Below are 14,874 nucleotides of genomic sequence, written 5' to 3' on the forward strand. Positions count from 1 at the left end.
TTGTGTTGGAGTGGGGGACAGCCAAGCTGTCCTGCAGCTGAGCAGTTGCTCTTAGTTTATGGCCTCAATGCCAAGGAACGATGGAGAGATTACTGCCTGAAGGCTGTTTGTAATGCTTTGTGAAATAGATGAGGAGAAAACCCTGGCGACAAGAAAAAGAGCACAGGTGCATTGTGGGAGCCAGGGAAAGAGCCAGGGGCTCCTGGTGGTTGCGCAATCCCAGTGCACACTGAGAGCAACAAGTATGTCCACCTCTGACCCGCACAAGTTTCTCTCTGGGGTTAGAGAATGTCGTGCTTGTGCACTCCTGGATTGGAAGTCAGCAACTGGACCTTTTCAGGATCCCTTCCTGCAGGAATGAGAGCTGTCCTCCAGCCTCTTGCTGCTAAGATTCCACGTGCTGTTCCAGCTCAGAGTCATTGCCTCAGCACTGCCACTAAATTTTTGCTTTTCTCCTAAATGGCTTTCTTTCAGGCTGGTGGCTTTTCACTCGCCAGTACTGAATAGCAAGTGGCCAATACAATGCTGATCCTCATATTTGCAGCTGGAGGCCTCTTTAAGAAATTATCTGACTCATTTGGGTCAAATAATAGTTTCCAAGGAGATTCAGAAGAGAGGAAGTGTGATATTAACCTAACCTAGATACCAAATATTTTTTTTCTGAAATTTCTTGACAGCTGTTGCATAACCTCTTTAAATGGCATTTAGAACTCTGTGCCCCAGAAGGCATTGTTGACACTTGACTATAAACCCAAAGGACTGTTGTTTAAAATAGTTATTTGGAGAGCCCTTGTTTCCATCCAAAAATTGGAAGTGGGATATGCATTTTTGCATTGATATGTAACCATATGGGAAGGGATGTGCTGTTTCTCTAGACCCATGATTATTTTTACTACTTTGGGGATTAAGCAAGCTTTTCTGCCACCGATGCAAGACTTCAAGAATGTCCCAGTTTGTTTATGTGGACTTCAGACATGTCAGCATTCCTGCATCATTATCTGCCTGGGACCAGGCTAGCTAGAAGGAGGCAGGAAGAGACTCGGGTAAGGTTTCCTGTTATGTTTAACAGCATGATTAACTCCTCATGGTTTAAGGGCTTCTTTGTTTTGCTGTCTGTCCTCTTCAGTGAAGAAGGAAAGGGGTCTGGAGAAGAAGGGAAACCAAGTTTTGCTGTAGAAATGGAAATAGAATGATTTGTTTGCCCCACATTTGGGAGATGGGAGATAGCATGTCAATGGCGTATCGCTGACTATAATGATACTCAGCCCTGACAAGTGTGGATAATTGAAATCCACTGAGAGAGAATCCTCAAACTCACTAGATCTTTATCAGAGTTATAAAATGGTAGTGAAGTGGACTTTTTTGTCTTTAATTTCTGTTTTTATCACACTTTCTGGTGGGGTAGTTGAGAGATAAGGAAAACTAGCTTTCACTAACAGATAGCAAGATAGAGAAAATATATGGTAGATATTGGGTCATATATAAAATGGAGAGTCAGTCCCTGAATGATGGCATTAGCTATTTTGCAAGAATGATCAGTGGGTAGCTTGGGTGGATAGAAAATATTGTATAAATTTTTTTTTCCATCAGTTTTAGGGTCAACCTCTGTCATTTTATAGTGTTTTTTATGGCTGGAGGTATATGAAAAAAATGAGTGATGGGTAAAAAGGAATATCTCCATGCCTTAAAAGGAAATTATGTGAAAAATTAAGGGCTAGATTTGATCTGCCCTCCCCCTCCTTTCCTCTGCTGGATATGGCTACAATCCAGAGAAGTTTGAATTGGTCCAACAGTATAAATGGGTGTCCTTTCTATAAGAATGGAAACTAACAAAAGGCAAAATTGGGATTAAGCCTCCTTCTCTTTATGACTGTGACAGTAGATAAGAAGTGGAGAGGCGTAGGAGAGAGGGGCAGAGAATTGGTTTAAAGGATTTTGAAGGTGAGTACAAAACTGCTTGGCAGACTTGTTATTCAGCAAGAAACTGTGCCATCAAAGTAATTAAATCTTGAACACAGGGAATAGTGATTTTGGTAAATAGCTCTCCTGGAATACATTTCTTTTATTTGTTTATAATGTTATAGAGGGTGAAATTGTTAGGATTTCATGCTTGATTGTGTGATGGGAGGTTGGAGAGGTAGTCTCTGGGTTGAATCCCAGAGTTCTGGCTTGGCCAGTGGTGTGGATAGAGGTGCCATTCACCATGCTAAGGAACACAGGGGAGTGTGGGTTTGGGGGCAAGATGGAGTTTGATTTTGAATGCTTTTAGTTAGAAGAGCAAATGGAAATATCTGGTAAGTAGTTGGATGGATGAGTCTGAAACTTGGGTGAAAGATCTGGGCTGGAAGTAGAGATTTGTGAATCATCATCAGATAGATGGTATGTGAAACACGAGAATAAATGGTTTTCCAGGGAGACCACAAAGAGGGAAAAGAAGATTGAAAGATTGGCCAGAACTCTCTAACAAGGAAAGGCAGAGGAAGCCCAAGATGTAAGAGGAGAACAAAAGATTTCTTTGGATATATTGACTCCAGGGCAGAAAGAATTCCTCACTGGAAAAGGAGAGATGTTATACCTCCCATAATCTTCAAAGATCAGAATCAAAACCAGAGGCAAGGGGCTGGCCTGGTGGTGTGGTTAAGTTCGCGTGCTCCGCTTTGGGGGCCCGGGGTTCGCAGGTTCAGATCCCGGGCGCGGATCTACTCACTGCTCATCAAGCCGTGCTGTGGCGGTGTCCCACATATAAAGTAGAGGAAAATGGGCACGGATGTTAGCCCAGGGCCAATCTTCCTCAGCAAAAAAGAGGAAGATTAGCAACAGATGTTAGCTTAGGGCTAATCTTCCTCAAAAAAAAAAAAAAAAGCAGAGGCAAAAAGGGAAATTAATAGAAAGCAAAAACATACTGGGACCACTGTTGGGGAGTGGGTGCTGAGAAGCTAGAAATCAGGAAGTGGGGAGGCAGGAAGGAAGAGATGCTTGTGAGCTGCTTTTCCTCTCCTTGGGGCTAAGACAGTGCTGGGAAAGGACCATGATTCCCCAAATGCACGCCTCCGTGCCGGGAGACAGAAGGATTAGGCCTAACCAGGCATGAGTGGACCTCACTGGAGTGGCCTGCTCCGCTTCCTGGCAGGGCATGAGCTCAGTAGCAGAATGGTTACCAGGGAACCGGGTAATTGTAAAGTTCCTTTTTTTTTTTTTCCCCTGTCTTTAAAAAGTCAGGTTTGCTTTTCTCTTATTTGTTGTTTATTATATTATTTTTTTGTTTATTATATTACTGTGGAATAGTTATATCTTACTTTTATGTGCTAGTCCTTTACATGTATTAGCTCACTTACTTGTCATGATAGCTCTCTGATACACTGTTTTTGTCCTTGATTTACTTATGAGGGAATTGAGACACAGATAGGTTTAGTAACTTTCCCAAAGTCACACAGCTAGTAAGTTGTGGAGTTGGAGTTTGATTTTAGGAGGTTTGGCTTGAATCCATGCTTCTAATCACCATTTTATATAACTATCCTATAATAATAATGATCATTACTATTGTTATGTAATACCTGCCAATATTTTAAAATTGGACAACATAGAAGAATCTTATCACTTGCTCATCTTTTCTTTTGGAATTTATTGGGATTTCTGTTGTCATATTTAGGACTTTATTATTGCTGAGGCACATTCTACTTTTTCTTTAAACCTGAGAGAATTTGTCTGCTCAAATTGAATCAATGGATTGTGATAAATCACCAAGGAAAAATATCATCAAAAAACTTTTTTCTGATTGCTTTTGGTTTTGGTCATAAATTTGATTTTTTGTTTTGTTTTATTTTTATTTTGTTTTTGTTTGTTTTTTTTCTTTGGGCATTTGTTGTCATCCTCATTATAAAAGATTTATAGTTCCCTCTTAAGAATTTCAGTTTAATTTATGGGTCAGGGAGTTGAGTGTGGAAAGGTTTTTATTTTTGTTAAAGCTTAAATCATTCCTCAGCAAGGTAGTAAGTTTGGGGAGAATTAATTCATTGTATCCCTAGTAGACCAGTCTCATTGCTGGTCTGCTGACACTGACAGCTGAGCAGTCCCCTTGGAGACCTGAAAGGGTTCATGGCTTTTCCACAGTGACCTAATGTACTACTCATTCCCTGGAGAACATTTGGTTTATTGAATATGTATTCCTAATGTGCTACTAATGATTGTGTTTATGGTCAGTTGATACAATCATACCTAATTATCCAAAACAGATTTGAATTATGATTTGGTGAGAAGAGAGGGTTACAGAGTTTGCCTTTAAATCATAAAATTTTAGAGTTGGAAGGAATTTTTAAGATCAAAATAGTGCAGTCACTTCAGTTTGTAGATGAAGTTATAGAATGTGCACAGGGCTTTATGAGAGCACAGACTCCTCATGTCTCTGGAGGAACGAGGCAAAGGACCAGGGAAGAGCTCCCAGCAGGAGGTGAGGCTGTGTCCTGAAATTGCAGACCAGTTTCATTTTGTGCACCAATGCCCAGCAGTTGGTAGAGCCTGTCATAATCACTTTATTGGGACAAATTTTGAGGCTCAACTTTGGCCTAGCAGGGAAGAATGCCACAGTCTCTTAGCAATATCTTCATAGGTGCCATGGGGGAAGTGGCAGCATGCTCCACGTGTTTATAATCTCTGTTTCAACGGATGAATGTTAAGCCAGGAGAATAATAGGAAGAAGACTGTTCCAGGTAGGGGGGTAGATGAGAACTTGATGGGTGGGAGCTGCTACACGGGGTTGTGCATTGCTGGGACAGGAAGGGTGAGGCAGGGAGTGGGAGAGATGAGCCTGGACAGATGCCAGAAGGCCTGGGATGCTGAGGGAAGGAACTTGGGCTTTAGCTCTTAGGGAAGAGGGAACCACTGAAGACTTTCCTGGAGCACTGTGCCACACTGAACTGCGAAAGAGGTTTGAGACTAGAAACGTGTTGATTTGAAAATGTGTTTTTAAAAACGTTCTTCTGCATTCCAGCTATAAGCCGATAGTGGAATATATTGATGCCCAATTTGAGGCCTACTTGCAAGAGGAATTGAAGATCAAACGTTCTCTCTTCAACTACCACGACACTAGGGTCCACGCATGCCTCTACTTCATTGCCCCTACTGGACATTCTCTGAAGTCCCTGGACCTGGTCACCATGAAAAAGCTGGACAGTAAGGTACTCACTGCTACTCTGGGTACCATCCACCCTCCTTTCAGATCACCTTTGTCCGAAGGCCCCAGTTTATTCTCTGCTCTCAGTGTACTTTGGTTTTTTGTTTTGTTTTATTCTAAAGACTATTTTTTTAGAGCAGTTCTAGGTTCACAGCAAAATTAAGAGGGAGATACAGAGATTTCCCATATACTCCCTGCCCCCATGCATACACAGCCTCCCCCATTATCAACATCCCCCATCAGAGTGGTACGTTTGTCCCAACTGATGAACCTACTTTGATACATCATAATCACCCAGAGTCCATAGTTTACATGAGGGTTCACTCTTGGTGTTGTGCATTCTATGGATTTAGACAAATTTATAATGACATGTATCCATCATTACAGTATCATCTAGAGTAGTTGCACTGCCCTGAAAATCCTCTGTGCTCCACCTACTCATCCCTCCCCTGCTCCCCAACCCCATAACTTGTTTTTTCTCGTTTAAGAATCATAAGGTTTAGCAATTTGAGAAAAATGCTTCAAAACCTCTTTGGATGATAGGACAAAACAAAACAAATAAACAAAACCATGTAGCTTGTTACAAAGTATTTTTAGCTCTTAAATTAGTGCCAGTGTATGCTCTGCTGAGGGTTGGGGATTATGTAGTAGACACACCTAAATGGTCATAGGAAGGGTTAAGTTTAGGGGGATTGAACTATAATTCATGATTTATTTATTTTCTGAAAAACTTTCTTTAAATCTCTCTTTGCAAGGTTTTTAGAAGTTTGGCTTTAATTTGAAGTTTAGAATGAAAAAAAAAAGTGTTAATTTTTTCTTCTGTGTAATAAGGATAGTCCAGCTTCTTAGATTTTAAAGCTGAACTGCACACGTGTTCAAAAGAAGTGAAGTCTTAGTTTCAGTGTGACCTGAGCTTTCCACATTTATAACCTCTATTTCACAACATTTGAAGGAAGGGACTGATAAATTTGATAACATTTGGTGATCTACTTCACAATTAATTTGATTTTCCATTTTGAAATATATGAAAGACAATACATTCTGAAATAAAGAAGTGGTAAATGGCAACAAGAACAAGCACAAAATTAAGCTATGGTATTTTCTCTTCGATTCTAACCTCCTTTTGAGTTCAGTAAATAGTCTTATCATCTTGAGAGGGCTTTGCTGGTGTTATTTTCTATCCAAACAACACTGTTTAAAAGCTGCTTTCTCTCCAGAGGGACATAATAGTGAGAGAACGCTGAGAAGATCAGCCTGTCCCCAAGGCCTCTGTCTGAACGGCCCACAAAGGGCCTCCAGTGGCTGAAGCAGAGCCAGGCTCCTCGGGCTTCCAGCATGTGCAGATGCATTGGTTTACAGAAAATATTCTAACAGCCTGAAAGGATTCTTACAGCTGGAGTACTCCTGGGAGAGTAAACAGAAACCCTTCTTCATCTCCTTGGACTCAGCTGCAGTTAGCCATGGATGGTGGAGGGGTCCGGGCAGTGAGGCCAGCTCCCTGTGCCATCATGTCCAGCTCCCTGTGCTGTCATGTCCTTGAAAGCAGGGCTAGGAAGGGTGGAGGGGGGTGACCTCCTAACTGAATTGGTAGACCAAGCCAGGCTAATATCCAACAATAGGATTATGGGTAATAGGGTTGATTTAAACAGGAAAAGGAAATAGGCAAAACAAACACAGCTAATAAAAATCATCAGAAAACAGGTTAAACTGCTTTCCAAGAACTGATCTTGTTGTAGGGCTGGAGTGAGTGGTAGATAGCCTCTGAAAACATTACTGTCAAAGGTTTGTTTCTACAAGTGAAGAGTTAAGGCAAATATATGATAATTTCAGAAAGGACTTTCAAGCACCTGCCACCTAGGAAAAAGATTTTAAATCTAAATTGCTTGTTTAATCTATCTACTCTGATCAAATTGGCCAAGAGACTGTGAACCTCTGCCATTTGTCTGTCACTATTAACCAAATACTAAATGTGTACAGAAGATAGCCAATAAGAACAACAGAGATTTTTTTTTGTTCCTGAGGTCCTGCCCCAAACATTCCCTCACTGTCAGGGATGTTTTTCTGAGTCTGCAGCTTATGGAGGAAGCCCAGGCATGATGAGATTAGGAGTGAGGTTGAGGAATAGGAAGAATAGGTTTTTCTATCAGTGCGTCTTCTCATCTGGTTTATCAGGGATTTTTGATTTGGCTCTTGGGATAAAAGGAGAAGCAAAGAAATGCAGACCTGACCTGGAAAACCTCCCTGGAGCCTTGTTCTCCTCTGGCTAGGACTGCTCTCTTACTGAGTCCACTTCCTTGTCACCTGAGCTGGGTGGAGAGCATAGTTCCAGGTGTTGGATGTCAGTAGCAGCTTATCGAAACCTCTGTACCTACCAGGGAGTGGAAGAAAGTTAATCTTAAAAAATGAATTTTAAAAAATACATCCTGTGGACAGTGCTGGGGGACGTTGGGAGAAGAATGTTCCACCTTGGGATTTGGGGCTTGCGCTCAAGGCTCTTGTTCTGGGCTTTCTGCCGTTGTTGTCACATGCTGAGGTCTCCCTGGTCGCTGTGACCAATGCTCTGAAAATGAGCCTGGCCTTTGGCACTAGGTCTCCTTCTGGCATGAAGGAGTGATGTGATAGACACTGATTTTCAAAAGAATTAGTTGGTGTGATTTTGAAAAATTTAGAAGTAGGTGAAACCATTTTTGTGTTGGTTACTACTTAGGTTCTCCTCTCCTAGCAGTTTTCAGGTCATCAGAAGAAAGAGGGGATATTACCCTGCGTACAGCTGAATGTTCCACTATTCTAAGTAACAAAAACTTTGTTATTATACTGTTAGGAACATGCAAACATCAAGCTCCTAAAGGAGCGAAGAGAAGTCTAAAAGGAGTGGTTGGTTATTCAAAGCATTGGGTTCTTTGTTATCGCTATTTGTCATAGAGGAACACTTCCTTTTACTCAGTAACGAAGAATGAGGTAGCACAGAGGAGGAAATTACAAGTGTGCTTTCCGTGCCGAATGGGAGGAAGTAAAAGTGTTTGCAGATGGAACTAAAAGATTATCCCATATCTTCTTAATTTTGCATTTAGGTAGAAAGTTCAATTTCCAATGTTATCTGTATTTCTTAAGTGAAGTTTTATAATTTTCATTTGTTTGCTATGTTTTATTCATCTAATTATTTTTCTTATGTTGGACTTGTGTAAAAATGGATGTATTTGTTTTGTAGGTGAACATCATTCCAATAATTGCAAAAGCTGACACCATTGCCAAGAATGAATTGCACAAATTCAAGAGTAAGATCATGAGTGAACTAGTCAGCAATGGAGTCCAGATATATCAGTTCCCCACAGATGAAGAAACGGTGGCAGAGATTAATGCAACAATGAGTGTAAGTCCTCAAGTAAGAAAGGACCAACCAGTGACTTTCCTGAAAGCTTTTCTCAGTGGGAGCTTGTAGAGTGGCTGGGACTGGACTAGGACTCTGATAGCTTCAGTTGTCGTCCAGCTCTGCCACTACTGCAAGTCGTTTAGCCACCCTGCTCCTCAGCCTCTCCATCTATCAAATGAGAGGGTTAGACGAGATGATGTCAGACTTCCTTCCCGCTCTAACAGTTACGATTTCTATAGCAAATCTTGTGGGAAGGGAAGGCCAGCCCAGCACCATTTCACACAAAGCAGCCTAAAACTTGCTTCTGCCAACGTTGGCAGAAATATGTCCACCTGCCTCACTTTGGCTTCTGCGATTGGTTCTTGCCTTTCCCTCCTTTCTATTTCTTCGCTGTTTCCTGATTCATTAGATAAACTGGCAGTTGAGGGTATAATTTCCACATCACAGGGAGGAACTGGTCAGGGGATAAATGATTAAAGCTCCAGCAAATCTAGGTGCGTCTGTGATATAATCTGTCCGGGTGTGCCTCCATCCTGCCAGGTGATACCCGAATCTTTCCTTCTGCTCCTCTGTGAATCTCTTAGCCATGGCTCATCTCTGGGCCACAATGACTATATGTATCTTTTTTCATTTGGGAATATATAACTTCTGTAAAAGAGCATTCTCTGCACATAGTTGATGCCCAATGATGGTTTTTGGAATTCTTAAAATTGTAGGTTAGCGTCAGTGAAATGTAATTAGAAGCTATTAAATTTTGACCTTCCCTGAATACATGGCTAAAAATTGATTCCAAAGTGTGCTGGTGGCAGTGGAAGTCAGTCTAGATTTTTAAATTTGTGGTGAATTGAGGTATGTTCTACTCTTCTTAGAAGATCTGATCAGGAGAAGTTGGGTCTAATCAAGTCACTATTAAATGCACTAATGACACTTTTAAAAAATTAAAAGCTTTATTGAGATATAATTGATATACCTTATAATTCATTGGTTTTTAGTATATTCACAGAGTTGTGCAGCCTTTGCCAGAACCAATTTTAGAACATTTTCATCACCCCAAGAAGAAACCGTGTACCTTTTAGCTGTCAACTCTCTAACCATCCCAGCCGTAGGCAACAGCTAATCTACTTTCTTATCTCTATAGATTTGCCTATTCTGGACATTTAATAGAAAAGGAGTCATACTGAGGCTCATCCAGAGAATTAAATGACTTGGTCAAAGCCATCCAGTTAAAAGCAGCACTGAACTTTCAATGAGCCCACCTGGTCCCAGTCCTGTGTTTTTTGCCATCATAATTCAGGAGATCAGACTTATTCCACAAAACCACTTCTTGTTTCTTCAGTTTGGCATATGGATTTTTCTACATAGGGCTGTTATCATTTAGGGAGGAATGTCTTCCTTGAATTATGCCCATTATGACTAGGACTTTGGCAGAAAATGTAACTTTCCCCATTTCTGGGGCTATTATTGTATGTATTTAAAATTTAGGGATCTCATTAATGCAGAAACAGTCCAGCTCCACTCTGCCCTAGTTTGGTCACACTCTGAGCTTTGTGACCCATTCCAGCCTCAGGCTTCTATGGCCAGGGTAGTAAAGGCTCTGGAGTCTCTGGAAGAAACTGGAGACCGTGAGGGGGCGTGAAACGAAGGTTGTCATAAGGGAGAGTGACTAGACTTATTCAGATGACAGAACCAAAACTAATGGGCAAAAGAGCAGAGAGGGGTTTGGGGCCAGTATGAAAAGAATGTTTACCAGTTTGCACCATCGCAGTGCAACAAGCACGTTACTGATGTAGTGAGTTCCCATCATAAGTGGTTGGTGGACAACAGATTCTGTTTCAACCCACTTAGAAGAGAAGATACCGTGGAGGGAATTCCTATATGGGATCAAACTGGATAATATGTAAGATCTCTTCCGCCTCTAAATTCTCTGGTTGTAGGTATTGAGAGCTTCATAATAATAGCAGCACCTGACATTGTTGACATTGATGGGGCATTTACTATGCACCAGGCACTGTTCGAGGCTTTACATTTAATCCTCATAACAATCCCATGGGTGGGTGCTGTTACTCCTATCTCACATGTGAGGAACCTGCAGTCTAGCACTTAAGATTGCACAGCTCTCAGTAATGGAGGTGGATTTGAACCCAGGCAGTTGGGCTGTAGAGCCTTTATGCAGACTGCCCCCGGGTAGAGGAGTGTGCTTGATTGCAGCAGTGTCAAAAGCTTGGGCTGAGATGGCACTCGTTTATTCTGCTGTAGAACTGCAATTTGGGGTGTCAGGGTGGGATTCAGGAAGTCCTATGAATGGATATCATCTAATTTTCTCTTTATCTCCTTCCCCATCCTTTTAAGTCATTTTGCACGGTCATGAAACGAAATTTGTGTTCAACTTGGAAAGAAAATTCCCATGAACTTGCTCTCTTTCTCTTTGTCAGAGTAATTGAACCAAAGATCTTTGACAATCCCAAATTAATCTTGCTCTTTATCCAGAAATGTTCTTTTAAGCTCTTCATTGCAAACAATTCCTGGTGATGAAATCTCATGATATGTGGAAATCTGAGGAAAACAGACTTCATTGGCAGTTGCTCTGTCACTCAGTTTGAGTGGAGAAAGCAGTTTCCTTGGTTGTTACCCCAAAATCTTGGCCAGAAGGGTCCTATTGCTCCTCATCTTCAGGGAACACATTTCAGTTTCAGACTTAGAGTTTGCAAAAGAGAATGTGCTTTCTTTCCTTCCTACAGGGTGTGAGATGAACTGGAAAATTTAAGTACCTCGAGCATCAGACAAAATACCAGTTGGACAGCCTGGGCTGAGGGTTATGCCAAGCTCTCTGTGGGAGAGGATTTGTTTAAAACATTCCTGTCTTTCTCAACTTATCTGTAGTAGAAGAAAATTGGATCAAGGAACCCTAAACAATAATTCTCAGAGCAGCCATTCCACATCTTCTTATTCTTATATGCTAATGGAAAAAAGATGGAATTACTATTTTCCCCCCAGAATGTAGCCATAGCTGCCAAATAAACCAACATGGAATAGTCAGTTGTCTTGAACACCATCTCTGCTTGAGATAAGTCTGAGTGCAATGCTTGAGCCCATAATTTGGGCTACGGTGTATTTCCAACCTGAATTTTGTACAATGATCAACTGAATAAAGCAGTGCTAGTCAATAGAAATATAATGAGTCACAGAAGTAATTTAAAATTTTCTAGTGGCCACATTAAAAAAAGTGAAAAGAAACATGAAATTCATTTCAAGAACTTATTTAACTCGATATATCCAAAATATTATCATTTCAATGTGTAATCAATATAAAAATTATTGAGATATTTTCATAGTAAGTCTTTGAAATCCAATGTATGTTTTACAATTACAGCACATCTCAATTTGGATGCATACCCAAGTCACTCCTGTCATAGTCGAACGTTTTTCAACATGAAATAAGTACCAAAAAGATGATTTTCCTTTAATATTTGCATCCACATTGACAAAACTGGTTCTTCTTGTTTTAGAAGATTTGAGTTTGAAGCAGAGTGAAATGCAGTCCTACCAAAACAATAAAGTTATATTTACCGGAAAAATATTTTACACTGCTTCCATTTTTTAATTTAAATGTAAATTAATTAAAAGTAAATAAAATTAAAAATTCAGTTTCTTTATCCCACAAGTCCCATTTCAACTGTTCAGTAGCCACATATATTAGTGGCTACTGTGTTGGACAGCTGCCTCTAAAGCTTACTGTAGAGTTGCAAAGATTCATGCAGTTTCCCGTGAATTGAGCTCATATCAAATATTCAGTATTTGGTTTAGGCCAGGTAGGATACATGAAGCCACTCCCACTGAACTGCAGAGTCTCCTGCCTCTTCCACCCTCCCTGTTTTCTCTTGCCACTAAGTAGAGGCCTGCAGAGTGAGGAGAGTATAGAGGCGGGTGGAGAACCAGTCTTGGCTAGAGCTGGGCAAGGTAACTGCTCTCTGTCCTTGTGTTGCTTGGCAGGTCCATCTCCCGTTTGCAGTGGTCGGCAGCACCGAAGAGGTGAAGATCGGCAACAAGATGGCAAAGGCCAGGCAGTACCCGTGGGGTGTGGTGCAGGGTATGTGCGTATCCTGGGGACGGGATTCTCCACATTTAACCCCTGTGGGGACCGTCCACATTGCTTCCTCTTCCACCGCGTTTGGGGAGGTCCTCAACTGTGGGCAGGCAGTGGGAGCGAGTTGTATACCTGGCAGTCATGGGAGTGAGGAGGAAAGAAACCGTGGCCAGGTAGGTAGACAAGTGTCTGCAAATCCCTCGTGCCCGTGAGGCAGCCCCTCAAGGATGTTGGCTTGTGTGGGAAATTCAGTATAAAGTCCTGATAGAAAAGAATTGTTCCCTAGGAGTTTGAACCACTTTCAAACCAGTTTGCTCAGCAAAGTGTAAGAAAACTACAAAACGATTCTTGCAAACAAGAGGTTACCTGTTTCTCCATTATCTCTGGAAAAATTGTCTTCCAATTAAATGTTATCTTAGAAAATATCCGAGAATTATGAGACTATCTGACCTATATTTGGCACTGTGGGACATAACCACACTCTCTAACCTGAAGACACTTCCCGTATGTCACTTTGATGGGCAGGTACTCTCTTACCTTGTGTGTTCTGTAGGAGAATGTCCAGTGCCACAGATGAAGTAGGATGGCTACAGAAGGTTCCTTCATTGTTTAAGATACATCAGCCCTCCCTTTTCTTTGTTCTGAATAAAGGCAATAAGTCTGTGAGAAGTGAGAGGAAACTTTGAGACTCCTAGGAAAATTATAATTTTTATGAATCTTACCTATTTTTCTACAGTAAGAAAACTTTCTTCATAGTGTTATTGATAAAATTAAATGAATTGGTATATAAAAACTGCCTGGTAGAGTTGCAGACAGCATGCAGTAGTAGAAATAGGCCTGGCTATGGAGCCAGATGTCCTGGTGTTTGAATATAGACTCTGCCACCTCTATCTGGAAGATCAGCTTGCTTATCAAAGCCGTGTGTCTGCATCTGCAAAGCAAGAGTCACAGTGTCTACTGGGCAGAACTGTTATGAAGAGCACAGGCAATGTTTGTAAAGCTCCTCCACAGTGCCCGGCACTGAGCAGGCACTCGGCATCGCTCTCGTCGTCAGCGTTATGGTCAACGTTGTCAGACATCTTGTCTTCATTAGGAATGTAAGGTGCGTCCAGTAAAGGATCTTCTGATGGCTTTGACACCTCAGAGATTTCAGGAGCAATGGTAACAGCATCTTTAGATTTTCAGTGACGTCGTTGCTGATAGCCCTCCTCCCCCCTTTTTTTCCTCATCTCTTGCAGTTGAGAATGAAAACCATTGTGATTTTGTGAAACTTCGGGAGATGCTGATCCGCGTGAACATGGAAGATTTGCGAGAACAGACTCACACCCGCCATTATGAATTGTATCGGCGCTGTAAGCTCGAGGAGATGGGGTTCAAGGACACTGACCCTGACAGCAAGCCCTTCAGGTATGAGGGCACCTGGCCGTCAGGTGTTTCCCAGACAGTGGTGAGAGGGTGTGTTGCTGCATCACAGAAATGCTTGTTGGATTGAGATATCAGGTTGGAGGGACCTGCTGGGGGCAGATGAATAGTGTATATTGCCAGGCATTGCACTTTATTTGCATTATCTCAAGTAACCGATGTAGTTGATGTCATTATCATCATCCTCATTTTACAGATGAGGACACTAAGGCACTGAAAGTATAAACCTGCCCAGGGTTCTACAAGTAGGAAGTGATGGGGCTGAGTCTGAACCCCTGCTTTTAACCATTATACTCACAGAGGCACAGAACCTGGTCCAGGCATTTACAAAACGTGTCACTGCTTATTACAGTTTGTCTCGTTCATTTTTGCCAAATAGGTTTAACTTCCCCAGGCTCTTACTTTTGGAAGTGCTCTTACTAGCTTACAGTGGTTCAGTACAATTCAAACAACAAAGGAGTAGGAAAGGGGATAACTTGTAGAAAACTTATTATGTATTTTCCCACATCATTGATGGATGGAGATGAAGAGGCAAAATGTGAAGGGGAGAATATGTAGAATTAATGTAGAATTAGCGGCCTGGCGAAGGCGCAGGCCCTGTCAGAGCCCACGGGTGGGCGGGGCTTGGTGAGTGATGGAGGGAAGGTGGGGCTGCTGGGCCAGGGTCGCCACCTCTTGGTGCAGGAGAAGATTGCCTTGTCCAGACTGAGCCCACACAGTTTCTTAATGGAGATTTGAGTGGCAGTAACATGAGGTGTGTCTGGGCTCAGTGTTTTCCTCCTGTTTTGTGGCTAACCCTGTAACTCCCACTCTGGTGTCTAGGAGCCG

At 41.8% G+C, this 14,874-nt stretch overlaps 1 protein-coding gene across 3 annotated transcripts in view; it reads left to right on the plus strand.

Moving 5' to 3' along the window:
- SEPTIN11 (septin 11) overlaps positions 1 to 14,874 on the plus strand; it is an 86,090-nt gene that overhangs the window by 54,377 nt on the left and 16,839 nt on the right. For all 3 annotated transcript variants that reach the window (XM_014787823.2, XM_014787826.2, XM_014787827.2), the window contains 4 exons: positions 4,988 to 5,174; positions 8,379 to 8,540; positions 12,531 to 12,627; positions 13,863 to 14,031. In XM_014787823.2, coding sequence (XP_014643309.2) covers positions 4,988 to 5,174; positions 8,379 to 8,540; positions 12,531 to 12,627; positions 13,863 to 14,031 — 615 coding nt within the window. The remainder of the gene's footprint in view (positions 1 to 4,987; positions 5,175 to 8,378; positions 8,541 to 12,530; positions 12,628 to 13,862; positions 14,032 to 14,874) is intronic.

This window comes from Ceratotherium simum, chromosome 8, assembly GCF_057802395.1.
Source record: "Ceratotherium simum simum isolate JZ-2026a chromosome 8, ASM5780239v1, whole genome shotgun sequence".
Classification (NCBI taxonomy): Eukaryota; Metazoa; Chordata; class Mammalia; order Perissodactyla; family Rhinocerotidae; genus Ceratotherium; species Ceratotherium simum.